The 27,358-nt window shown below is 35.5% G+C and overlaps 1 protein-coding gene across 2 annotated transcripts in view; it reads right to left on the reverse strand.

The window, feature by feature from the left end:
- Nucleotides 1-8,157: 8,157 nt before the first annotated feature.
- Nucleotides 8,158-27,358, reverse strand: part of CERT1 (ceramide transporter 1) — a 95,354-nt gene continuing 76,153 nt past the window's right edge. For both annotated transcript variants that reach the window (XM_045566416.1, XM_045566415.1), the window contains 7 exons: nt 19,568-19,663; nt 17,048-17,180; nt 16,023-16,093; nt 12,885-13,013; nt 12,212-12,341; nt 11,157-11,293; nt 8,158-9,079 (listed from right to left, as the gene is read on the reverse strand). In XM_045566416.1, the coding sequence (XP_045422372.1) occupies nt 11,166-11,293; nt 12,212-12,341; nt 12,885-13,013; nt 16,023-16,093; nt 17,048-17,180; nt 19,568-19,663 (687 nt within the window). In that variant the 3' untranslated portion in view covers nt 8,158-9,079; nt 11,157-11,165. The remainder of the gene's footprint in view (nt 9,080-11,156; nt 11,294-12,211; nt 12,342-12,884; nt 13,014-16,022; nt 16,094-17,047; nt 17,181-19,567; nt 19,664-27,358) is intronic.

A 27,358-nucleotide genomic window follows, 5' to 3' on the forward strand; every position in this document is an offset into this window, starting at 1 on the left:
TCACAGAGGAACCTCTGCCTTCCTGCCTACTTCACGGTCTAACTGGGCTGTATCCTCAAAGGGTTTTTATAGTGAAACCAAGTTTTGATGTATTTCCTGCCTCTGTCTCTTCTAATCTAGGACAAACCTGTGAGAGCACTTGTTCTGAAACCTTCATCAGTCTTTAATAGCAAAATATGCTCAGATCTGTACGGAACATCTCACCTACCTCAGGCCATGGCTCCTTCAGCAGATCTGGATGCTCTTACCTGTACTGCACAACCATTGTTAAGTAAATGAAGCTTAATTGACTTGCTGGTATAGCCTGGACAATTGCAATTTTAGGTGGAAAGCTACTGGGGGGGGAAAATCCATGTTGAACTTGCCCAGGACAGCGCCTACCTATGGCGGTAGAATTCAAACCTTGAACACCTCATCAGAAAAAAGTTTAGGACACACCCATCCAATAAATGTATTTTTAATTATGTGCATTATCAAACAAAAATATAAATGATAAACATACATATAAATAAAAGTTGGAAGACCTGTTATTCTGTACTGCAGAGAAATTTTGCCCATATTTTTCTCCAGACTGAGGTCTATTGAAGGCAGGGACTGTCTAGTTATCTTAGAACAAGTACCTTAGAATTAAAGGTCCTCAATGTTGAGTGACTGACGTAATAAATGTAATTAGCACTTGTGCCGAAGAGAAAGTCATTCACAACAGAAGGAGGAGGGCAGTGTTGAGGGAGCTGGCAGTCTAGAGACCTCCCTTCCAATCCCCGCTATGCTACTAGCTAGCTGTGAGACCTTAGGTTAGTCACTTCACATCTTGTCCTCAGTTTCCGTATTTGTAAAATGAGACAGCTGGATCAGCTGGCTTCTAAGGCATTATCTAGCTCCACACATTCCATGAAATGCTATGTTTATTCTCTCCACACAGAAACCAAATCACTTGTCATCCAAAGACGGAAACGAGGTATTTTTCCAGTGGTTGTGATACGGGTCTCATGTATATATCCCGTTTAGGGAATGGCCTGCTGCCTTCCACAGAGCACTGCAGGTATTCACAGCAGAGGCTGCTCAGCAGTCTCTTTCCTCTTCATCATCTCAGCAGCTGCACAGCGAACTATACTTAACCCTTTGCAGCCCAGAGCCCTGTGGGCTGCCCAGCATTTACTTCCCGTTGATTTCATGCTCATCTGCCACCATCTGTGGCTGGGAGATTTGGTATCTCTTTATAAAGCTTAAGTCCTAGGGGAAAAGAAGATAATTGTGTTCCTGTTCCTGGATCTCATCCTTTTGTACTTAACAAATTCTCGGACAGTTCTACCCTCTCCTCCATTTATCCCTTCTGTTTTCAAATATGCACCTTCTCATTGAAATTAAAAGCCCTTCTGCTCCTCCAGCTCCATTTGCTCCTTTTCACACTCTATCTATTTTTTTCCCACTACTTTTTTGCCACCTCAAACATACATTCTATTGAAACTGCTCTCTGACTTTGGTGGGGCTCTGTTTTGTGAAGCTTACTAGCTTGTAGTTGAGCTGATGAGCTGGAGTCTAGTATAGCCGCCAGACTAATATTACAAGAAGCAATGTCATAGTAGGTATATAGTCCAAGGACATACAAAGGGAAAGCACGGACAATAGAACTGAAGAGGAGTTGAGAGGGTTGGTATAATTAAGGTCAGATGTTGGGACCCTGAAGTAGGTCTTGGATGTTGACTGAGGGGAGGCGAGCACGCATTTCCTTAGAAGGTAAGCACGGATTGCTGAGTGATAGGGAGTAAGTCCACCCGGCTGTGATGATTTATCTATGGGGGGGGTCCATGGAGAGTCAGGGTGGTAAGATAGATGGGGTAAAGCCAAACTATTAAGAGATGCCTTGGATCACAGACTGAAGTCAAGGAGTGTGGACTCACTTGTGGAGATAAGGGCATTATTAAAACATTTAGCAAGAGGAATGATGTATAAAAGGATAGTTTGATAGATGCAGGAGGAACTGAACATAAGGAGAAAGTAAAGGCAAAGAAATCAGGGAAGTATCTTCTCTAACACTGATTATGCAGCTCTGAACTCTTCCTAATTTAGTTTGCAAATATGCGATGACTGTTGGACAGATCCAGCTTGAGGCACTATCATTTCCACTTCTCAAGTTTTAAAAAGCTGTCATTATCTCCCCAGTCCATTTCAGACATTGGCATGGGAATTATTTTCTACAAGTAAAGATAACATAAATAGTTGACTTATTCCATATCCAAACAAACCAAGCACCACGTCCCACGGATGTTTCTCAGATATAGATAAAAACAATGCTCAAAAAAGCCCTGCAGTGTCTCCCATTGCTGGTAGAATGAAGATCAAACTTCTTTAGGTAGACTTCAAGGTTTGCCAACAACTGCCTGTGCCTCTCCCTCCAGTCTTCTCCCTTATTGGACATGTCCCGGAGGTAGGTGAACCCCAGACAAGCCAAGCAACTTAATAGTTCTGCTCAAAGCCACCAAATGTTTGCATCTTCTGTCATTACTCTTGTGTTGGGCTTATCTTCATATCTGTAGCATTCAAATAACAGTACCTAGCACATATTTGTAGGTGCCTTAGTAATTCCTTCCATTTGCATAGTGCTTTAAAGTTTTCAAAGGATTTTTAAATACATTATTCTCACTCCTTCCCATTGTGTTGAATACATGGCACCCAGGAACATGGAAATTCACTTAGAAGTAACAAAAAAATCTACTGGATGCTAGGAATGAAGTCAGTTACAGATCATAAATTAAATTGTAGTTTTAAGTTAAAGTGAAAAATTATTAATTTGGTGCTATCAACCTGCACAGAGGTTAAAGCACAGTGACAGCCCACGTCCTATTAATACCTACTTTTTCAGAACACAACTGAGAATCAAGACTTTTGTACCTCTCCAATGTTGCCAAGTCTACAATGGACCTTATTCAAATGCTTCTGATCTCAAAGCCAATTTCCTCTATTTTGGATACATTTTTAAAAAGTTTGGTCGGGGAGGGGGGGTGCAAAAAAAAATAAAAAATAAAAAGCTTGGTCATGATGAAAACAATAAGGACAGATGGTCTATTTATTGCTGTATCTCCAATCCTAGCACACTGCATGGTAATAGATATGTGCTGTGTGCCAGGGAATTGCTATCTATTCAAGTTGCTAAAATGGCTTGATGTTGACCACACCTTGATTTAACTGCTGCATACGGATTCCCGAGGCTGGACCCAGGACCATTTAAGCCTCCTAATTCTCAGGAACAGTAATAGAAAAGAACCACAGTAAACTGACTTGGGGTGAATCCAAAGCTTGCTTTGTTCACTACTCAGTGGTCATTCTGTGGCAGGCAGCTCATAAAACAGTGATAGTTATACTGGAGTTCATCCTTGGGTTGAAAATGAGATAAAATACCCTCTTTGGGCTTGTTTGTAGTGGTTTTCTAATGACACAATTTCCTGTTTCATCCCTCTAAGCTGGGGGACAGGAAGGCAGTTAAAGCACCAGATGGTGGTCAAATTTCCCCTTTATTGACCACCTTCCTGTATCTGGTGGGATTTTATAAGACATATAGTTACAGATGGTCTTCAATTTATGATGGGGTTACACACCCGTAAGCCCATTCATTATAACCTGAAAAATCTTAAGTCAAAAATGCCCTTTTGACTTAGAATATTTTCAACTTATGATGGGTGTATTTGGACACAGCCCCATTTTAAGTCCAGGGGTATACTGGATACACACTGCTTTCACACCACCATAAAGTTGAAAAATCCCATGTGGAACCATTGCAAGTCAGGGACTGTCTATATGTGGGATTTTGTGAACCTGATATTGAAGTGTGGGGTTAAGATCCATACCCCAGAAGTGCTAGTTTTCAAGCACATCAGCTCTTCCTAGTCTGTCAAACACTTTCTAGATATTAAAGACACAGGCATGAAAAAGTAGCAGAGTTTAGCTGGGTGTGGTGGCTCACGCCTATAATCCTAGCACTCTGGGAGGCCGAGGCAGGAGGATTGCTTGAGGTTAGGAGTTCGAGACCAGCCTGAGTGAGACCCCTCATCTCCACTAAAAATAGAAAAAATTAGCCAGATGTGCTGGCACATGCCTGTAGTCCCAGCTACTCGGGACACTAAGGCAGGAGGATTGCTTGAGCTCAGAAGTTTGAAGTTGCTGTGAGCTAGGCTGATGCCACGGCACTCTAGCCCAGGAAACAGAGTCAGACACTGTCTCAAAAAAAAAAAAAAAAAAAAAAAAAAAAAAAAAAAAAATTGCAGCGTTTAATGGGAAAAAAACAAACTTGGGAATCAATCAGAAGGTGTGACCTGTTTCCTCATTTGTAAAAAAGGGCGGTACCACCAACCACACTACCAATCACCTCATAGGTTTGTTGAGTGGGCAAAGGTAAAAAGCAGGGATACTGCCTGGTACAGACACAATGGAATATCCTCATATAGCACCGTAAGAATTATAAAGCCTGGGTAGTAAGAAAATCCCTGGTTGGGCATCTTATAATAGCTTTAGAAATCCTTTTCTTTTTCTTTTCTCAATTTAATTGCATCCCAGCTTCAGAGATCTTTGAGATGTGTTCTGCTACTAACCTCACAGAAAACAGAATGAAGAGGACAAAGAAAGTAGCCTCACTTTATATTTGTGTAAGGCTATTCAAAGTATACAGATGTGGAAGGTTTACAGAAAATTTATTTTAATAGGTAGACAATGCAAATAATAATGAGCCCTATTGTAACCAAATTAAAACATGGCAAGAAAGCCTGGAAGATGCTATAAAAGCAACCCAATTTGAAATTGCTTGGTTAGACCTATATCTTATTTGCAGGTTATATTCCAAAATCAAGCCTAAAACAAAAACTGCATATAGTTAAAACTGCTCTTGAAAAGGCCTCTAAGAGGACCACATACTATTTCTGTCAATAAATCTAACATAATAGTCTGATTTTCCTTCTAGCATCCTACCAGACTATGCAGTTGGCTTGTGTTTACAGGTCACATTGTTTGAATTTTACGTATTAATGCCTCTGAACACTAGGAAAAAATGTGTTCTGTGCCTTTCAATACAACCATGGAGGAACCCACTGATTGAATGAACTGCAAATCCACACTTACCGTATCATGGTCATTCTAAGGCATAAATTCCCTGAGTGCAACAATGGAACTGATCATATTATTTAAATAAAATGAAGTTATTTAAATAGACAAATGAGATATTTATTTATGGATAGGTGCATGCAGTTGAATTACAAATTAAGTGTGGATGGTTCACTGGAACTGTGCTTCCATTTTAGAAATACCCAAGTGTATATGGCTTTACTCTCTAGCAATCTTTTATAACTTTTGGACATGATCAACAGTAAGAAATTCATTTGAAATTGTAACCCACTACACACATATGTATGTTATACATGTGACAAAAGATACACAAAATATTTCCCTTCATTACATGCCATGTACTTGATATATTCCATCCTGTTATATTTTGTTAATTGCAACTCATGGACAGTCTATGTCTTGATCCTTAACTGAGTTAGTCTGAAGAACACTGGAGTATTTCAAGCTTTTAACTACTCAGAGTAGGGCATTACCTCGAGGATAAGGAAAACAAATCAAGCAAGCGGATTTGTCCATAATATTTTAATACTTTTCCACTTTAAATACTGGTTTTAATTTTGTGATTGTAACATGGAAGATCCAACTTATTATTTTTAAAAAACATCATCAGGATCATAAAGCTATTATAGAATAGTTACACTCTACACACTCCCAAGGTACTTTAAAATGATTATGTTTTGAGTTTGTAGATGAACAATGACAATAATCCAAATACATCATCTGTACAACCTGGACTAAATACTGGTGAAAAGTGGTTAATTGGACAAATAACTGATAAGCTTGAAGATAACCGGCACAATTTCACAAAAGAACCAGCTCAGCCCAACCAAAAATTTCTTAATAACTGACACTGATGTTGTACAGGTGTACAAATTAGTTGATGAAACTGAACAAATGGGAAACCCATTCCTCCTTTTCTTTTTGTCTTACATCTTCCTCGCAGACCTCCCTCTCCTTGCTCTGGCTGACCAAGTGCTAAATGATTATCCTCTACCTCAAAACCAGGAGTCCTGAATTCTAACTGAAACACTGAGCTCTCTTGTCCTGTATGGTGGGCACTCAGGGACAAAACCCCACATCACCAATATTTTTCAAGTTTCTAATATAGCGCAGAACAGTAACTGAGTAGAAAAGACAGTAAAAGGGTACAAAAAATATTTTTGCCAGTCGAGGTGGCTCACGCCTGTAATCCTAGCACACTGGGAGGCCGAGGCGGGCAGATCTTGTGAGCTCAGGAGTTTGAGACCAGCCTAAGCAACAGTGAGACCCCGGCTCTACTAAAAAAAAATAGAAATAAATTAGCTGGACAACTGAAAATATATACAGAAAAAATTAGCCAGGCACGGTGGTGCATGCCTGTAGTCCCAGCTACTCGGGAGGCTGAGGCAGAAGGATTGCTTGAGCCCAGGAATTTGAAATTGCTGTGAGCTAGGCTGACACCACAGCACTATAGCCTAGGCAACAGAGCGAGATTCTGTCTCAAAAAAACCAAAACCAAAACAAAACAAAACAAAAAAACAACAACAAAAAAATGTTTTTGGCTTGGGGAAGAGAAGTAACTGTGGATGAGAAAAACATCATAAATATTCAGTATGTAGGCATTAACAGTATGAAAATAATTCTAGAGGGTCTGAATATTGTCTAATAGGCCAGTACCTCTGCAAATTCTGACCTCTTTTGAATTCTTTCCATATGCCCCAACTCATTTCTAAATCTGATTGGACATGATTAACTGTAGTGAAGTACCAGTGCAGTTATCTAAAGGTAAAATGTATCTTTTCTTTTCCTCTTTTTTTATACAAATATTTTTAGTGTAGTCATTTTATTTACAGAATACATTGCAAAAGTATGTCATCACATTTAGTCCAAATGCAACTAATGATAGTTAGATTTAGATACTGCTTTGTAAACTTTCCATACCTTTGTAAAATAAAGCTATCCAATTTAGTTATGAAAGAGTTAATTGTCTGTGTTCATGACAGTTACCAGAAATGGCAAACAGAGAAATATTTATGGTGGGCATACAGAATTTTTTGAAGATTCCCATCAGCGGCTATGGTGAATAAACCTTCCCTCCCTAACCCTCCCATTCACCCATCCCAACCCCTACCCCACAGCTGATTGTAAAATAAAATACACATTTGAGGTATAAACTTTTCTTTTTTAAACATCACAATATAAAATGTTAACTGGTGATGTAGTAAACCAATATGATAATTTGTCTTATTTGCCTTACTAGCATTACCACCATATAGGCACTTTTCCACATAGTCAAATTATGAACAGCATTTTTCTATAATAAGGCATATTCCATGCACATTTAGAGAAAGGTAAATTAAAAAATAGAAAAGATTTATGGAGCGTGAAATCTGCGTGCATGTAATGTAAGCATATGTTTTATAAGTATTTTTCTCTCTGTACAGAATAATAAATATCACTATAGCTGATGCAAGTAATTCACTTCCAGGATTGTGCATATTAAGTGATCAGACTAATCCCATCATTAAATTATCATCTTGCATTTATCATCAAGATTCCGTTACCATGTATGGCATATATACAAGACATGTTCTATATGACATGACTTTCTGCTTTACAAAATGGGTCTGATTTCTGTGTTTCTACAGAGATGAACAACTCAGCAAAGCATCTATTATACAAAATGCCTCTGATTCATATAAATACATTTGTGTATAAACACACTGAAGATTTTGAAGTGGGCAGTCATTTTGACTTCAATGAGTACTATTCCTTGCCTCCATTCCATGCTTCAATATTTTTCACAGAGGACTAAAACTGGAAAAGGCATTTTACATTTTAAGTTTTTATAGCAACTAACAAAAGCATTTCAGTTTGAATCATGTGGAATCCTTTACTGCTCTGGTAAAGTTTCTGATCAAGAGGCAAATAGAAGCATTGCTCACATTTTCTTTGTATACTTTGCAACATATCTTTTAAACTGACCCAAACTAGAAGAACTAACAAACATACCCGTTATTGAATACTAGAAATAGTAAATCAAATGTCAAACCCAAACAGTCTGACTTGCTTTAACAAGTAATACAGTATATTCTCTCAGAAATTTCAGGAAAACATGAGCTCATTTTATATCCCAACCACCTGACCAGAAAGTAATCTATACCCACTAGATTTGTATAGATGTTTCTGTTTGGAGGCAGGCAGAAACAATTTAGGAATTACCAAATTGTGTTTCTAATAAACTGAAAAAAATCTGTAGCACACAGTACACAACTAAAAAATATAATAGAAATATAAAGATATCTGGGGGGAAAAATAAAGCTTTTTACTCTTTCTCCATCAGAACCAAGGTTCTTCATGGGAGTAAGACTATAGAAAAGGCAAAATCACAGGTTATTGACAGCCCTCAGTTATTAAGAGACACTTATATGACAACATGAATCATTATAGAAATCAGCAGCAATGAATTTTATGATTATACAAAGCAAAAACGTCAAAAAATTCTGGACACATATTTGACTGTAGGCCTGAAAAAAGAACCTCATCCAGATTTTTGGTGCACAGAAAGCACGTGCCCCATGTGCGTCCAACTTTTGTGCTTTTCTTTTGTGCACAAAACCTGACATAACTGAGGCTCTCAGGCCGGACCAGAGTAAATTAAAAATTTTGAAAAAGTTTCTAAAAATTAAATCATCAATTCCTAGTTGTGATTCAAAGTTGATGTTTTTTTCTCTTCGAGGAGCAAGCAAATAAAAATATAGCCATATACATGTAATTTTACATGTATTTATATTATACACTGAGCGAGGAGATCTAGCAGGAGACAGCTAGTGTTAGATGTTCAGCTTTGCTGTTGCAATATTTCTTCATTTTTGTACACAAGGCCAAGGTCTTGGGCCACAGACAAGGCTATAGATCCTATGTTCCAGCTTAGAGCATTCAATTTTTTTTCTCCAACATGGAATGTCACACAGCCTTGCTTCAGTCACTGCAGGAAAGAAAATGACAAGTAAAAAATTTAGCAATGCATTATTAACACCTGCAAGACTATCAAAACAGAGTCCTTCTACCCTCCAAATTCATGGAAGGAGAATCTTTATTAAAATTTATCTTTTAAGGATTTTTACAAATTTGAAATTTATACTACAAGCAAGGAACACAAGCATAAGAAATCTTTTGAAAGTTAGAAAAAATTGAAAAGGGCAACATACTATAGGTAAGCAAAGAGGGAATCAATGAGAAGTCTCTAGATTTTTACCCCACAGACTGGCACTGCCTTTCTCTTAGCCTTCAATAAAATATGCCACACAATACCATGTATCAAGAATTTTAAAAATTGATTCAAGCTATGGGAGAGGTCTGCCTTATTTAACACATTAACTGCTATGTGAGTTGTATTTGATTCATGCTAGTTTTAAGCCCAGAGACTCGTGAAGCATATGTAACCCACATGTCTCTCCACCTTGGGAGCTGCAAGAACTATTTTTCAAGTTGCATATAACTCAGGTACAGAAAACAATAAAAAATAACAAGTTTTTCATTAAATTACAAAAGATCATTTTGTTTTTGAAGTTTTTTATTCCACTTTTGTAATACAACATGGTGGTCCCAAGGAAAAATTTTTTTTCTAATGTGGCAGTCAATGTGTTAAAAACAAAAAAAGTGAGGCTGGGTGCGGTGGCTCACGCCTGTAATCCTAGCACTCTGGGAGGCTGAGGTGGGAGGATCACTTGAGGTCAGGAGTTCGACACCAGTCTGAGCAGGAGCAAGGCCCATCTCTACTAAAAATAGAAAAAATTAGCTGGGCATGGTGGTGCTCGCCTATAGTCCCAGCTACACAGGCGGCTGAGGCAGGGGGATCACTGGAGCCCAGGAGTTTGACGTTGCTGTGATCTATGATGATGCCATGGCACTCTAGCCCAGGCAACAGAGTGAGACTGTCTCAAAAAAAAAAAAAACAAACAAAAAACAAAAAGAAAAAGAAAAAATGTGTAGGGGGAACATACTTGTACTTGCTTGTTCAGGCATTAACAAAAAAATCTCTGGAAAGATACACAAGAAACTAGTAACAGCATATTTAATAATATGCATCTAATATTGCACAGCAAATAATTATGTAATTTTTTTTAGTGGGCAAAAACCCGGATGAATAGGAAGACAGGTGGTAAATTTTGCTATATACCTTTTTCATACGTTTGATTTTTGAACCATGTTAATGTACCACTTATTTAAAAAAATTAAAGATTCTAGCTTCTTGCATAAAGATGTTTAGTATAGCATTGTTTGACAATAAAAATGGGAAACGAATCCAGACATTAACATGGGAGTGGTTAATAAATTCTGCAACATTCATATAATATATGTTAAAAGAATTAGATCATTTTACACATCTCATCTTTATATGGAAAGATAGGATACTTTTTTTTTTTTTTTTGAGACAGGTTCTTGCTCTGATGCCTGGGCTAAAGTACAGTGGCATCATCAGAGCTCAATGCAATCTCATACTCCTGGGCTCAAGTGATCCTCCTGTCTCAGCCTCCCGAGTAGCTGGACTACAGGCGAGCACCACCACGCCCAGATAACTTTTCTATTTTTTGTAGAGATGGGGTCTCACTCTTGCTCAGACTGGTCTTGAACTCCTGGCCTCAGGCAATCTTCCCACCTTGGCCTCCCAAAATGCTAGGATTATGGGCGTGAGTCACTACAGCTGGCACTGTTAAGTGAAAAAATGCAAGCTGCAAAACATTGGAATAAACACTTTTTTTTTTAAACACTCAAACGTATATGTCAGTACAACACAGAAAAGTCTGGAAAAATATACAACAAAAATAATAGTTTCTGGGGAAGAATACAGGGAATTTGCACTTCTGAAATTCTATAGTTCTATAATGTTGAAATTTCATTAAGTAAGCATCAGCAGAAAAAATTAAGTTTTAAAGGCTGTAAACTATCTTGAAACATCATGAAACATAGCAACTGCTCTCAACAACTAAATTTTAATATCTGTGGACTCATACTAGTCAAATAAAATTTAAAAAGGAATGATAATATAGACCTTACAGTACCTGTTAATACTAGAACAAAATAGGTTTTCCTGCAGTTTTTTCTTGGACGTAAGAAGTAAAACGTTTTAGAAATTTAGGATACTCTCGCTTTGCCACTGCCCTTAACACTGAAGCTGGTGCCCATCCTCCAGGGTTCACTGCAAGATAAAGGAAAATGAAAACTTACTAAGATATAATTCTCCAAATACATGTGAAGCATTTAATTTGTTCCCTTGCTTTTAAAAAATTCCTCATGTTGGACCAGTTAACATCTTTTAAAGTCTCGATCATTCATTCCTTAATACTAACCAACAGATATAAACAGATAGGAAATAAGAAATCACTTACTACCTTTCTAAAATGTTCTTGGTTCCCTAAATTATATGCAAATATTTAGTATAGCAACACCTTAGGTTATTTAACGCAGATTTGTTCATCAACCTCTACTACAATTAACTAGCAACTTTGCTTAGGTATAATTGTTTATATAAACATACTAGCAGTTATGGCCCTGTATAAAGGGGGTGTGAGAATTAGTAAGAGAGACTGCAAAGATGACTGCAGGTGCAAAATGGGTGTAGAAAGGAACCAAAGCAAGTGATGAAAAGGGCTATCCAGCAGCATGTCAAAGTGAAATAAATATGAAACTAGCAACTAATAAGGACTAGGGGAGCACTGATTCAGAAAACTAAATGTCTGACAACGAGAAAAAGAACTGTTAATTTCCTTTCCCATTGTTGCTTATATTCCTAATGATAAATACATCCTATTATGCAAATATTTAACAAAACGGTTCTTAAAACCAAGAATATATGATAGTGATCTAGAGATGAAGTTTTAAAATTTACCTATCCAGCTTCAGTTTCAGAAATTCTCATACAGTATTTCTAGGGCAAATTTCAGGCATGTATTTTCAAAGTTTCTCAGATAATTTTGATATATGTATCTCCACATTAAAAATTAGAAACTAAAGGATAACAACTAAAAAGGCATTTGTCCAAACTGTCAGTTATCATACAGATCATGATCAAGAACATCCACATTAAGTAGCAAAAAAAAAAAGAAAAAATACATACCATTAGCTACGTATGTAATCTTGCATAGAATGTTGTCCCTGCTAATCTCTTGGTTTCCCTCTGGTGGGCTTACCAAGGTTTGACATATCATAGCAACATTTATTTTGGCACGGACACATCGATTGTTTAGCTGCCAAAACAAAAAATAAAAAAGCACCAGTATAGTAGATACTCAGTATTTTGTAATCTGTATTGGTCTAATACTACATTAGGCTAACCAAAACCATAATTTATCAAAATCCCCAATGAAATCTTATAAGTACTATATAAATAATACATGCCAAGCTGATATGACATGAGGATTTTCCTTCCTCCTAAGTAGTAAATGGAACTAAACTGAGGTAGAAACTACAGAGGTTTGCCCAGCAGTTGGTAATGCTTAAGAGATTAACTGTGGGAAGTAGCCTACATATACTACCCATTTGGCTCTGTTTCACCAAACCTCTGAAAGAAAGGAAAACAGCCCTGGTGGGATGCTCATAGCCATGACTGTTGCCCTCAGACACACAAGGGCTGTATTGTTCCTAGTAGCTAACCCAACATAAAACAAAATCTAGGGAGCATTATCAAATCAAGTGTCTCTCTGGGTGTGGTGGGTTTTTATTGCCTTTGCCCTGTATTGTGTATTTAGCTTTATATTGTATAATTATACACATTTATACACTGTACTTACAGGAGCACTGTCATGATCCACAGAAAAATTACAAACTATCCAAGTTTCAGGGTCATTTTCAGTCAAGGCTGGTATCTTTCGAATAGCAGAAAGATATAATACATCTCGCTGAGAAGCAGGCCACACTCTCTGAGGAGAAGTAAAAATCTTTTAAAAATTTGAACTACTTTTTATTCAGATGTAACATGGAACAGAGAAACAAATTAAAAACCAATAAATGCCTTAGTTGAAGGTGAAATCTGTCAAATTTTAAATGAAAAGCATCCAAGAATATCTATCAAATGATTAATTATAAACATTGAGTTAATGGATTTGTAGAACATAATCAAAGGAATGTTTTTAATTGTAATTATATATATATACACACATATATACATCTTAATATAATTTGCCCTTTTAACCAGTTTTTAGTGTATCATTTAGTGGCATTAATTACATTCACAGTGTTGTGTAACCATCACCTATCTATTTCCGAAATCTATCATCACCGCAAACAGAAACTGTCCACCATTAAGCAACAACTCCCCATTCTCCCTGGTACTGTTATGTTTAGAGATTCAAAGACTTAAAAAGCAAAGATTTTAGGGGAAAAAAGACTGCTCCTTTGATATCATCATCATACTCAAAATAATTCCAAATCATTTAGATTGAATATTTCAATTTTAAGATATGCAAAGAAAAACATATACTGTGGGAATAACAGAAAGCCTAGGTTTCTGATAACTGGGAAAAATCATTTCTAAATGACAGAAAATTCAACTTTTATCCTGTTTAAGTTACTTTTATTTTGGGTATCTGGTATATGTAATTGAATAGTCCTTATGCAGTATCTTTCCTGATTAGAGTGTAATAAATAGCCAACAACTCAGTGTCAATACAATACAAATCACTTGCAAAGTGAAATAGTTCATCTATTAAAGATGCAAAATTCCATAAAACTGATGAAAATAGTGTTGGGCAAATGTATGTGAAGATAATAATACATGAAGATTTGGCACACTTAGAACTAATGAATGCAAATCCACAGGATGATAAGCTAGAAATTTGAAGAATAAGAATGATGTAAACATTAAGAGACAAGTAGGCCTCTTTAAGACCACATTATAAAAGAAGTCAAATTTATTGTATTATGTTTTCAATTTTGTTGAAAAAATTATTACAGAACAATCTGTTTATTGTATGAATTAGCAAATAATTATAACTGTAACTTAAATTTTGTCACATATAAGATATATTATTTTATATAATTTTTAGTTTTTCAATCCTAATACAACATACACAATCATTCCTCCCTCTACAATGTGGAATAGCTTCAGTGATTGTTTTCTATGACCAATTATCTTCAGATAATAAAGTTTTTTTTCTGGTTGTAAATTACTGTCATTTATCTTCATTCTAAATTATAGGGCAATTAATTGATATTTTGACATTTACTAAATTTTAGGTTTCCAATTAGACCTCAAAAATCTTTTTTTTCCCCCTGAGACAGAGCCTCTCTCTTGCCTGAGCTAGAGTGCAGTGGCATCATAGCTCACTTCAACCTCAAACTCCTGGGCTTAAGTGATCCTCCTGCCTCAGCCTCCCAAGTAGCTGGGACTACAGGTGTGCACCACCACGCCAGGCTGCTCAGACTGGTCTCAAACTCCTGAGTTCAAACAATCCTCTAGCCTCAGCCTCCCAGAGTGCTAGGATTACAGGCATGAGCCACTGCACCTGGCCTAGACTCAAAATCTGTATGAATCTCAGTCCTACACATTTCTTGAGCAGCTACCATGTAAAATGAAGCACAGTTCATAATTATTAGATATAAGATGTCTCAGATGACAAGACTGAGCTCAAGAAATACATACCAAATTTCAAATATTTTCAAATGTTCAACTGAAAAGATCATTTAAAAAAGAAAAATGAAGTACCCACTGAATTGAAAAAATGAAGTACTCACTGAATCTTTGTATTTCTTATAAAACATATAAGCTTGTTTTTGGTGGATCTCTCCAAAATTTTAATTCCTTTTATTATTCTATATATAATATATTATTTGGCAATTTTCAGAAGGGGAACAGAGCAGAATAAGGTAAGGGAAATATTAATTCCATAATTTCAAATATTAAGAATAGCAGAGGGGCTGGGTGCAGTGGCTCATGCCTGCAATCACGGCACTTTGGGAGGCTGAGGTGGAAGAATTGCTTGAGCCCATGTATTCAAGACCAGCCAGGGCAACCTGGTGAGACCCACTCTCTACAAAAAATTTTAAAAATTGTGTTGCATCCCTGTAGTCCCAGCTACTCAGGAAGCTGAGGCAGAAGGATCACTTGAGCCCAGGAGTTTGAGGTTATAGTGAACTACGATTGCACCACTGCACTCAGCCTGAATGACAGAGCAAGACCCTGTCTTAAGAAAAAGGAAAAGAAAAAAGAAAAGAATAGTGGAAGGAGAAATAATGTGAAAGGAACAAATTTAAATTACAATATTTCTGTGTGCTCTGATGTATGACCAACCTTAATAGTCATGCTCACCAACTTTTTTTTTTGCTTTCAGATAATTCTCTTAGATCACTTTCATATCTATTAGTCTTAGCATAGGCTAATACCATATTTTCCATTATCCTTATTGCTATTGTCCATAGGACAGGAGACTATGATTCACTTTCATATTTATCTCCTATTGAGATTAGATGCTAGGAAAGTATTTCAATGGATGTATATCAGAAGACTCTTTTCTAGACTTAAACTGTACATAAAGAAGGCTGAGTGTGACGGCACACGCCTGTAGTCTCTCAGCTGCTTGGGAGGCTAAGCCAGGAGGATCACTCGAGCTGAAGAGTTCTAGACCAGCCTGGACAACTCCGCGAGACCTCATCTCTTGGAAAAAAAAAAAAAAGTGCATGAAGAGAAACTAACTGTAGACCTTTATGAAGCGCTTTGTTTCCAGATTATATTTCTCAGATTCTTGCTTGCACACATTTCTGCTCTAAAGGAACTGATATACCTTTCAAATACATGACATTCATGAATTATTAATAAAGTCTCTGGATCTTTTGTGGCATTTAATTTCTTGCCAAATTTTACTTCAGAGAATTTATATGTCTTAGTTTGAACTACATTGGAGTCCTTTGGGGATGAATGAAAAGATATTTACCTTGTGCGTTTGATAAATGATGATTGCATTATCAGCTAATGTTTCCACCACATGAAAATTTTCAATAGTTGCTGAAATGAAGAGAATTATGTTAGTAGCCAAAAAGATATATTACCTTTCCCTAGAATGTGATCAATTCAGTCATGCTGAAAGTCTATTACAATGAACATTATGGCAAAATGAACAGGATCATGCCTTACCTAGGGTAAATCCAAATGGAAGGTAGTTAATAATTAGTGTTAGGGCTATAGATGGTGGCTGTGAGGTCTGATTCACCAGGAAGTCTCATTTTTTTTGGCCCAATATCTATCTTTCAAAGCAAGGAAGCAATTCTTTATAATTTTTTTATTTTTAATTATTATGGGTACATATAGTTATTTTTTATTTTTAATTTATTTTTAATTTTTAATAAAGCAATTCTATTCCCCCACACTACAACCCCTCCCTCTTCCCAATTTTATTAAGTTAAATAAACCATTCTATTTAGGTTTAGCTGACTATATTTGTAAAAAAAGAATGTCAAACCGCCAACGATAAACATGATGTCCAGAAGTACCTGTATTTCTGAAATTTGGGGTATAAGGGTAATACACACACTAAGAACAACTCTAACCACACAAGGATTTATCTAGAATTTACCATGGAAACAAAACAGTTTAGGAAAGAGTAGATGAAAAAACAGAAACCTCCCATTTCAGTCTTAGCTATTCCACCAATTAGCTCTGTGTGGCCTTTGACAAGTCACCTTACCTATTTGAATTTTACTTAATCTGTATGGAAAATAAGAAATACCTACCTATCATGGAGGATTACTGAGGTATTGGCTCAAAAGACATACTGACAAGCATTTTGTACACTGAAAAGCTCTATTTAAATGTAAGGTATTATTAGTACTTTATATGATTCTCCAAATATTTTCTACATTGACTTTGTAAACTCTATAATAAAATGCAGAAAACCAGGTTGGATTTGATATTAAATTCAAATAGTAATTAGATTAAAATATATTAATAATGATAGCTTACTTTCCCAGTCATTGCGAACATCAACATTCCAGAAGTAATTGCAGACCTCATGTCCTGTAACACCTTTAACTGCATGGGTAGCTTTTAAAGGATCCAGAACAATCCCATTTTCTTCTACTTCTCTTCTATATACCTAAAGAGGACATAATTAAAAAACTGTTTGAAAATTAAAAATCAAACCCCTAAAGTATAAACTTGAATGCATGCTTTTAAATTTAGCTGTTTTTTAGATTTTTATTTATGAAAATTTATTTATAGTATTCTGCTAAAAGCAATTTCAAATTAATACAAACAGCACAAAAATACTTAAAATCCAAATCCAAGGTAAACTTCAACTATGAAAAACATCTATGTGATGACTTACTATGTGCTGTTTAAAAATAAATCAATTTAAATTATGCATTATTTACCAAACATTCTCAAGGACTGTTTAACAAGGTTAAGAAGGCCAAATAAACCTGGTTAGAACATAATCTGCTTAAGGGCACTGAGTTAAGGTTACTTTGTTCAATGCTGTATCTCCAACATCTAGAATAGTATCTGAAACAGTAGACACTCAATTTTCTGTTGAATCAATGACTGAAAACTGAAACAGCCAAAAAGATTACAAATACAGAGCTATCTTGCATTAAATACTGAGGCTATGTACCTTAAGTACTGAGTAAAATTAATTGTATGAAAATTATAAATAGTTTGCTACTTTAGAGAACTTTGTGATAAGTTCTTTTGAGAAAAGAAGAAACCTGTTATTATGGGGGAGAACCAGCTTTCAATTTATGGAGTGCCTATGGGGCCAGACACTATCAGGCATTTCACATAGTTCCTCTGTTACATCTCACCAAACTACCTTTCCCTACACACATACTTATTTATTCATGTTATTGGGACCACCATTTTCCCAGTCACACTTTTCCTCTTACAATGCGCATAGCTATGAAGCGTATTACTCATCTTCTCTAAGATATCCAACAGCTTGATTTTTCTACTATTGCTTACCTGTTTTAGGTAGGCTTTCATCATCTTGTGCCTAACTCTCTAACTGGTCTTCTTGGTCTCCAGTTTCTTCCTTATCACCTTAATCTTCCTAAAAATGATACTTTCCATACAGTGGCTAACCTACTGCTACAGACAACAGGCTATTCTCCTTAGTAGTTTACTTTATGCTTCCTATAATCTAGCCCTAACTTCTATCTCTGTAATGTTGTGGGCTGTAGGCTTATTCTGTAATCCTCATTCGAGGTACAGGGATTTCATCTAGACCATCACCCCTGGGCTTCTCTTCACTCCTTCACTTCTTCCCTCCTAGAGCAGGTACAATGGCTTTATGTGAAAGAAGGAGGAACAAGGCAGGCTTGGCTCAACCCCTTCTTCTACAAAGATTATACATCCTGGTCTGCTTTGGGGGCCTGCTCCTGTGGGGAAGAATTGTGATTATCCAGCTGTATCAGGGAACTTGTGATCTCAAGCTATTTTCTATAATCAGCTTAGAATTATAGCTAACATTTTGCTATTTCATTTGTTTGTCTCCTCTATTTCTTAATTTGTTCCCTATTCAAGAGGAGAGGAAATCTCATGTATCTCATTTGCTAGAATAATTGTGATCAACATAGTCTACGTAAAAATCCCAAATAAGAAATTTGCTTTCCAGTTTTCGCTCATATTGCTATTTTTTGCCTAAAAAGCTCTCACTTCACCCTTGTCACAACCTTGTTTCCATTTCCAGATATAGTTCAAATGCTTTTCCTCACTGTAAAACAACCTAATTGTTTCAAATCACAGAGCTCTCTTTCTTTTCTAATTTTCTCCACCACTCATCTTACTCTTCACTCAATACATTATCACATGGAGCCAAGTAATAGTATCTTTTAAATGTCAGTATCCTTTTCCCTCAACTAAAACTTTAGCTTGCAGGGAGTCTTATTATCTCTGCATCTTAAGCACAGTGCCTAGGGAATGAGGTAATCCAAAGTTCAATGCTATTGCTGCTTTTCAATCCATCTCTTTCTCTCTCATTTCCTTGCTGTTATTTCTGTTTCTGTGCTTAGAAATGTGAACAAAATCAAGTGACCAATGTTCAAACATTAAAAAAAAAAAAAAGGTATAGTAAGAGAAAGGACAAGAAGGGAGGTATAGACCAAAAAGGGAGAGAAACAAAGTGACATCTGGGCACAACATTCAATATGTTAAAAAAAATAAATAAAACCAAACAAAATGAAATATCCAAATAAAGGACTATCAGTTAATTGTGAACTACTTATATATAATTCCCCAAATTTTATTTTCTCCATGGTAAAACAGAATAATTTAGTCATAGATTTACATTGTAATCATAACTTAGTAAAAGCAAAGCTAGGGAAGCAAAGACATTTTATTTCTCAGTATCTGGTGCTTCTTTGAGTATACATAATAATTTGTGTTAAAGTAATTTGAAAATGCTATCCTTATTCATATTAATAATATTGATAATATGACTGAAACAGAGCTGCACTTTGCAATCTGTAACATTTCAGTGGGAATTACCTTCATTTCTCCTTCTTCTACAACCAACTGCCAATTGGCATCTCCACCTACATCCTGTAATGAGTAAGTCATGTGGTTCTGCACCATCTCTTCAACCTTGAAAAGAAAAATAAAGCCGTGAGAATTCACATCCAGCAGCTATGTCATAATCTCCAAAACAGAATGGTATTTAGTTTACGTAAGTTCAGAAATGGTGCTCTTAGAAAGCTGAGCAACCAAGTGCACAAAAGTTAGTAGGTTTTATATAGTATTGAAGAGTTTAGTCCACATTTCAGATATCCAGGTTAATGACAGGAAGGAGAAATGCAGGGAAGGAAGAGGCTTCGCTCAAGTAACACAGATTTGCCTAATGTTAATCAAGTCACCAAAAAAATTTCTTTGGAAAAAAGAAATAATTTCATCCTTTATCATATAATACAGAGATGATGTCTTAAAACATAAAACCATGGACTACTAAGGATAAAAGGGGCACAAAGAGATCATCTAGTCCAATGTTCCTATATTTAAGACTATGTATATAGAGATATAAGAAAGCTCTGATATGAGCAAAGATATTAACATATATGTGTGTCAAAGATTTTCCTACAAAAAGGTGACACAACTTTCTTTAATTCACTGATAAACCTCTTTTATCATGAATATAAATCAATTTAAAAATAACCAATCCTCCATTATTTGATTCCAACTTCATTGTTCTAAATTTTTTTAGATTTCTTTTCACATATATGCAGCAAATATTTACACATAATCACCTTTTAGTTCATTCTTTCCAAATTTCTAACTAAATTTCTTTTACTGAAATTTAAATGCAACTTCTACTTAACCATCACAAATTACACATCTTATATAAATAAGCAAATAAATTTGAATATTTCACACTACAAGAATTCTCAATCAGATTTATGGATGAGATTTCACATGAGCATTCTTTGCAGTCTCCCAGTTTGAAACGTTTTTTTTTTTGTTGTTGTTGTTTTTGTTTTTGAGACAGAGTCTCACTCTGTTGCCTGGGCTAGAGTGCTGTGGTGTTAGCCTACCTCACAGCAACCTCAAACTTCTGGGCTCAAGCAATCCTGCCTCAGCCTCCCGAGTACCTGGGACTATAGGCATGCACCACCATGCCCGGCTAATTTTTTTTCTATATATTTTTAGTTGTCCAGCTAATTTCTTTCTATTTTTAGTAGAGATGAGGTCTTGCTCTTGCTTAGGCTGGTCTCGAACTCCTGAGCTCAAATGATCCTCCTGCCCCAGCCTCCCAGAGTGCTAGGATTACAGGCGTGAGCCACCGCGCCCGGCCTGAAACATGTTTTTAAGCAGAACCGAAGTGACAAAAAGATTGTGGAAACAAAGCTATTTTGTGTAATAAATACATTAGAAAAGGCAGTGAAGATCTGGAAAATATGTATATTATACTTCTATTAAAAAATTATTCCTAAGTTTAACTACTTATCTTTCTTTTAACCTCAAACTCCTGGGCTCAAGCACTCTCCTCCTACCAGCCTCCCGAGTAGGTGGGACTACAAGCATGTACAATCATGACTGGCTAATTTTTCTATTTTTTTGTAGAGAAAGGGTCTCGCTATGTAGCTTAGGTCAATCTCAAACTCTTGGCCTCAAGTGATCCTCCTGCCTCAGCCACCCAAAAGTGCTAGGATTACAGGTATGAGCCACTGAGCCTGGCCTCTATAATCTATTTTTGTACTAAATAAACACTAATGTTATATTTTATTCCTTTATCCCTAATTCTCAAAACATTCTGAGTAATGTGGGTTACAGACTTGAGAGATATTTAAAAATTTAACTAAATAAAACATTCTACAATTTTACAAAACCTTAGAAAACATAACTTCAGATGATGCATGGAGAAACTGTGTGCCTCTATAATTTTGAAATCTGCTTTGAGAGGGTAAAGGTGACTAAGGCAGGATTCAAAGTTATAAATATATACAAAATATATCTGATTTCCACAAGAGGAAGAACAAGAAAAGTTCTAGTTAGTATGCATACATAAAACAACTATAACAGTGTTGGTTTCATTTGTGTGTGTCACATTGTGATTTGGGAGAAATATTTACCCTCTTTAGATTCCAAGGTCTTAAAAATCTTTAGATTTGAATATGCACTTTTTAGGTGGGAAACTAGGAGTTAAGAATACCTGTATTTATTATAAGAGGCAGAAAGAAATGGTTCTCAAGAATAAACTCTCCTTTCAGTGGGTTACTGTGAAAGAAGAATGTGAAGGAAGAATGTGAAAAACAGAAGGATTTTATTATTAAAAAACAGAATTTGGTTTAAAAAATGTTTAGTGCCATTTAGCTCTTTTGTTGAATAGTATGCAGGTAATTGTGCTTATGTTTAGGAAAGAAGATTATTACTAAATTAGGTGTTTTACCATGTTTGAGAAGTGAGGTGTTTTGGCTTAAAAGAAACCAGATTCCACAAATATAAACTAATAGGAGGTAGCAGAAGTTAAACCAAGTACAGAAAGCACATTTAACGTTGTCTTTTTAGCTGAATGAAAAATGCTATTCCTGTAACAGTTACCACTGCATTTATGGAAAACCAGTTTTCAAAAGGTCCAACAAAGAAACATTCAGTGCCATGCTCCCAGGAAATTAAAGAAACTAGTAAGGTACTAAATTACTGTAATCTCTGCAAAACTTTTATCACGGAACCTTTGTTCACCATGGTATTTTCCTTGGTGTAATAACATTAAGAAGAGAGGTGATACAGGTAAAATCTCACTATAACAAATTTTATGTTCTGCAGTAAAATATGAAATAACCAATATTACTATGGGGCAGTGACTCAGGGGCTTGTGACCACACTGATACTTCAAATCTAATAATCTGCTCCGTTTATTGTTCAGTTCTGACTCTGTCAAAAAGATGTGGGAAACAAGGGACCACTAAGTTTCATAAGAATAAACATGGCCAAATTTATCATTTTAATGGACTCAAAATTAGATATTCTAGTAAATAATGTTACTAGTAATACCCACAGTCACTTAAAAATAAAAAAAAAAGATTGGATCAAAATCACTGAAGCAGATGAATAAGAATCATGCCTTTTGATTTTTCTGGACCTAGAGTTGAAAATGATGAGCCTATACATGCAGCAGCTTCATACTAATGAACTATGAAAAAAATGGATATAAAACACATTCAAAATAAGAATGTGACCAGCTCTATGAACAAATTTCAGTGACCCCCTATATGTTTTCTATAATCCTCCCTCTCCAATGGTTGAGATTTTCAGGCAAGTAGGGTGCGATGACCAGAACCCTGAAACTTTAACTACTTAAACTTTGTGAGGTGTTTCCCCAAAATGGCAGAATTCTGCAAGACAAGGAGCTGAGATTCTGAAGATCCCTAGGCAGATTTCCTAATGCAAAGACTCATCATCTCCCAAACCTGCCCCAGTGCACATAACCCCCTTGTTAATTACACTACTACCTGATCCAAACACAGCCTCCTGTTAAAAAGCCTGGACACTGTTAGTTGGAGAGACAGATTTGGGACCTGATTTCCCAGTCTCCTGACAGATGTCTTTCATAAGAAGCAATTCCTTTCTTCCTTGGCAATCCTCATTGTTTCAATAATTAATTGGATCTTCGTGCAGTGAGTAACCGGACATAGGCCAAAAACCCCTTGCCGTTTTGGTAACAAGGGGATATCACTCCAATTCTAACCTTTTCTTCTATCTCACATGTGAATCATTCGTTATGATGTTATTTTTGGAGCCTATACAATTGAATCTTTCCAACACTATTAACACAGAAATTTGAAAAGAAAATTGCCCTTTGATGGTACAACAAAAGTCTAGAAGGGCTAAAAACCAGCTCAGATCTCTTATGCATGTGAAAGAATATAACTATGTTTATTGTTACAAAGTCACAAAGCCACAGAGGGGCTTATTAGCTAGCATAATTTATTAATAACAAATTAACAGTGCATTGTTACCCCAAAAGAAAAATGGCCAAGGACATAAACAGTTAATCCAGTGAAGAAATGCAAATGTCCCAAAACTAAAAATACCACCATTAGTCTATCAGATTGGTAAAAATGAACTAAATTATAATACTCAATGTCAGTATCACAAAAGAAAACTGGCCTGGTTCAACTTTCCTAATGAACAATTTGGCAATAAGAATAAAAACATTTAAAAATGTTCATGGCCTTTCTCCCAACAATGAACACTTCTAGGAATATATTCTAAGGGTGCAAAGATCTATACATTAATAAAAGGATACTACATATACAAGGATGCTCACTGTAGTACTGCTTATAATAGAGAAAAACTGAAAATAAGCTAAATGTTCAATGTTAGGTGAGTAGGTAAATCCAGCATGCATAAATAGACAAAGAATTCTCTACTCGGTAGAAAAAAAGACAATTATTACGGTGTGTGTATATTTATCTACATGTGCCTAATTTTTTACATATACATATAAAAGATAAACATGAAAATATTAATAGTGATGTATTATTTCAATTTTATTTATTCTACTTTCTAGTTCTGCTAAAATTAGTGTACATCACTTGTACAATAAAGAAGGGTGGAGTGAAATAAATAATTACAAGGATGTTACTATGGACATGGAGTGAGAAAGAGTTTTACACAGAACTGTTTTTTGCTATGATGCGCATCATAGATTAAGCTGCAGATGTACTTGCATACCCTTTTTCTTTTTTAATAGAAAATGATTTTCCCCCTTTGACTTCTGAGGCAACATCTTTAAAAGGCAATTGTGTTATGCAAGTAAATATGACCAAAAACATCCATTTATAAATCCAAGTCCTTTCTACTCTCTGTAAACCTGAAAATTATCTTCTAGTTTGTGGATACAGTCATTATTTCAAGGACCTGCAGTCTTTTAAAACTCTAATTTCTCAGATTTGGAGTGACATCATTCCTATTATCTGCCCATTAGACAGACTCATGTGTTGGTACTAGAATCCTAATATCCTAAAATATTCACATACTTTATTTGAAACTATTTTCAGGGCATCTCTCTCAGTTCTATGATTATCCTCCCCAATCAAGCCTATGAAACATCCTTTCAACAATAATGAGGTAGTAAAAGCAAAGCCAAATTATCAGAGGTTTAGAAAGCTTCTTTTTTTTTTTATGCTTTTATTTTTTATTTTTTTTTGAGACTGAGTCTTGCTCTGTTGCCCAGGCTAGAGTGCCGTGGCATCAGCCTTGCTCACAGCAACCTCCAACTCCTGGGCTCAAGTGATACTCCTGTCTCAGCCTCCCAAGTAGCTGGGACTACAGGTACTCGCCACCACACCCGGCTAATTTATTTTCTTTTCCATTTTTAGTTGCTTATCTAATTTATTTTTATTTTTAGGAGAGACAGGGTCTGGCTCTTGCTCAGGCTGGTCTCGAACTCTTGAGCTCAAGTGATCCTCCCGCCTTGGCCTCCCAGAGTGTTAGGATTACAGGTGTGAGCCACCATACCCGGCCTAGAAAGCTTCTATATGGGAACTAAACAAATGATCAAGAAACTAGATATGATTATCTGTATATATGTCTGGACTTAATATGAACTTATTGTGGTATGCTTAAGTAATATTCTGGCAAATCATTAAAAGTGATGAAAAACTCTTAGTTTTTAAATTAATTATCAAGATATTACAAAATGACGAATTTTGCTACTTCAAATATTTTAAGGAATGACATGGAGTTATTAACATATATTATTATTATGTACAATAACGTAATGTAACATAAGTGTTTCTAATGTTAATGAATAACCTTCGAGCTTATTTTGCTTAATACATAAGTCTCTTTAGGATATGAAAACTGTAAAATATACCAAACTCAATTCAGTCACTGGTGGAATTTCACATTGTGTTGAATTAGAAGAGTTTCCTGAATAACACTATGTTTCTTAGCTAATATTAACTCTAGGTCTAGATCCAATGCTATACTCTCAAGAGTGATTATATTGAATTAATTTGCTAGACCCTTCGATAATGAGAGATAAGGCAGTACAATATCCTCTGAAGCAAGCAATCTTATCAACTCAGACTTAGTTATCTATTCTGAAGATGCTGCTGAACATGAGGTGTACTTTAATCATCAATTAATTGCCAGAGCCCAAGTCTGCTAATGACAACAAATACTTTAGTGAGAACAATAAATACCTGAAGACCTCACTGTTATTTTCTTCATTTTTACCTCTTCCGGCAAATAAAACAGTATAACAGCCAAAATCTAAAATAGGATGTGATCAATCACAAGCTCCACATATTAGGAAAAAAATCTACCAGTAAGATTAATTTCTCTCAACCTATATACATGAGTTACATAAGAAGTTAGATAAAGAAAAGTTTTGTAAAAATATAGCCACCTGCTTATCAGTGGTATAGTTATTAGTTGTTCTATAGCTCTACAGCTAGGGCCTAGGTTTCAGTTCTGAAAGCCATAATTCTTAGGCATTCGTTATCACTGGCTTACATTCTTTTCTTGCTCTCCATTACATTTTCTTTCATTTATAGACTATGTATTTCTACATTTCAAAAAAAAAAAATGGTCACCAGTATTGATGGGTTTTAGTTAGTCTGTGATTTTATTACTTTTAATGCAAGGTGGAGCTTAGCAAAATAAACCAAAATCTCCTAGTATTATCTAGTTTTGCCACTGATTCATTGTGAATGTAACAAGTCTCTTTTTTAGAAGCATGCATAAATGGATGAGCAAAAGGTAAGAAAAAATGCAGTATGTTTGGTTATGGGTGATTTCTGATCAAGAATTGCTAAATCTTTTTCTCAAAAATGTTCAAGGACAAAAAACGCTGCAAAGTCACAGAAACACATTTCAAGTCAATTTTCTTCTCTATTGCAGTTTTTAAAACTACGACTTTTAAAAACTTTTATTGGAATACTTTTACAAAGGAAAAAACAATGATGTGGATAGCTTTGATTAGCTCAAATAAATTATGTTGCTAAAATGGCAATAAAAGCTTACACTTACTGAGCACTTATTATGTGCCAGGCTCTGGTTAAATCACAAAAATAAAGCACAAAAAAGTTAGAAAACTTGCGCAAGAAATCACACAACTAACTAGGATTTAAACTCAGTCATTTTGACTAGAGAGCTCAGGTTCTTCACCTAACACAATGTAATTCAATAAAATGCAATCACCATAAAGAGACAAAGTTGAATGGCAAAAATGTGAAGATTAAGAAAAAATTTTTAAAACTAATGCTGACAGTAAAAAAAAAAGTTTCCAATGGTAATTTGATTTTATTTTTAGGGTAGAGACTACAAGCATTCAGCTTCCTATCTTAAATTCCTAAACCCTTAGCTATGCTAAATAAACTTAACCAATTTTCAGATTTCATGCATGAACAGAAATATTAATTTATAATATCCAAGGGTAATTTGTATAAGAAAAACACAACCTGCTCAATGGAGCTTAAAATAATGATACAATATAATGAGACATATTTTAAAAGTTATTTCCTTGATGAATATAATTAGGGATATTTTAAATTGGATTAAAAGTGAGACTATTAAAATCTGCTTTTATGCTATCACATATCCTGTAGACCATGACCATCAAAATTGCTGAATCCTGTTTGAAGAAACAGATATTATATAAAACCAGTATCTTCTATTTTTTCAACTCAGTTTGAAAATCTTTCTGGAGTACCTCCTATATGACAGATCTCAAGCTATTCACAGTAGAGGATACAAAGTAAAGGGCACATGCAAGCCTGGTAAAGGAACTACTCAGTAGATAAGGAAGGCCTTTTTAATGTTTATTGTTACTATATA

This window comes from Lemur catta, chromosome 12 (assembly GCF_020740605.2).
Source record: "Lemur catta isolate mLemCat1 chromosome 12, mLemCat1.pri, whole genome shotgun sequence".
NCBI lineage: Eukaryota > Metazoa > Chordata > Mammalia > Primates > Lemuridae > Lemur > Lemur catta.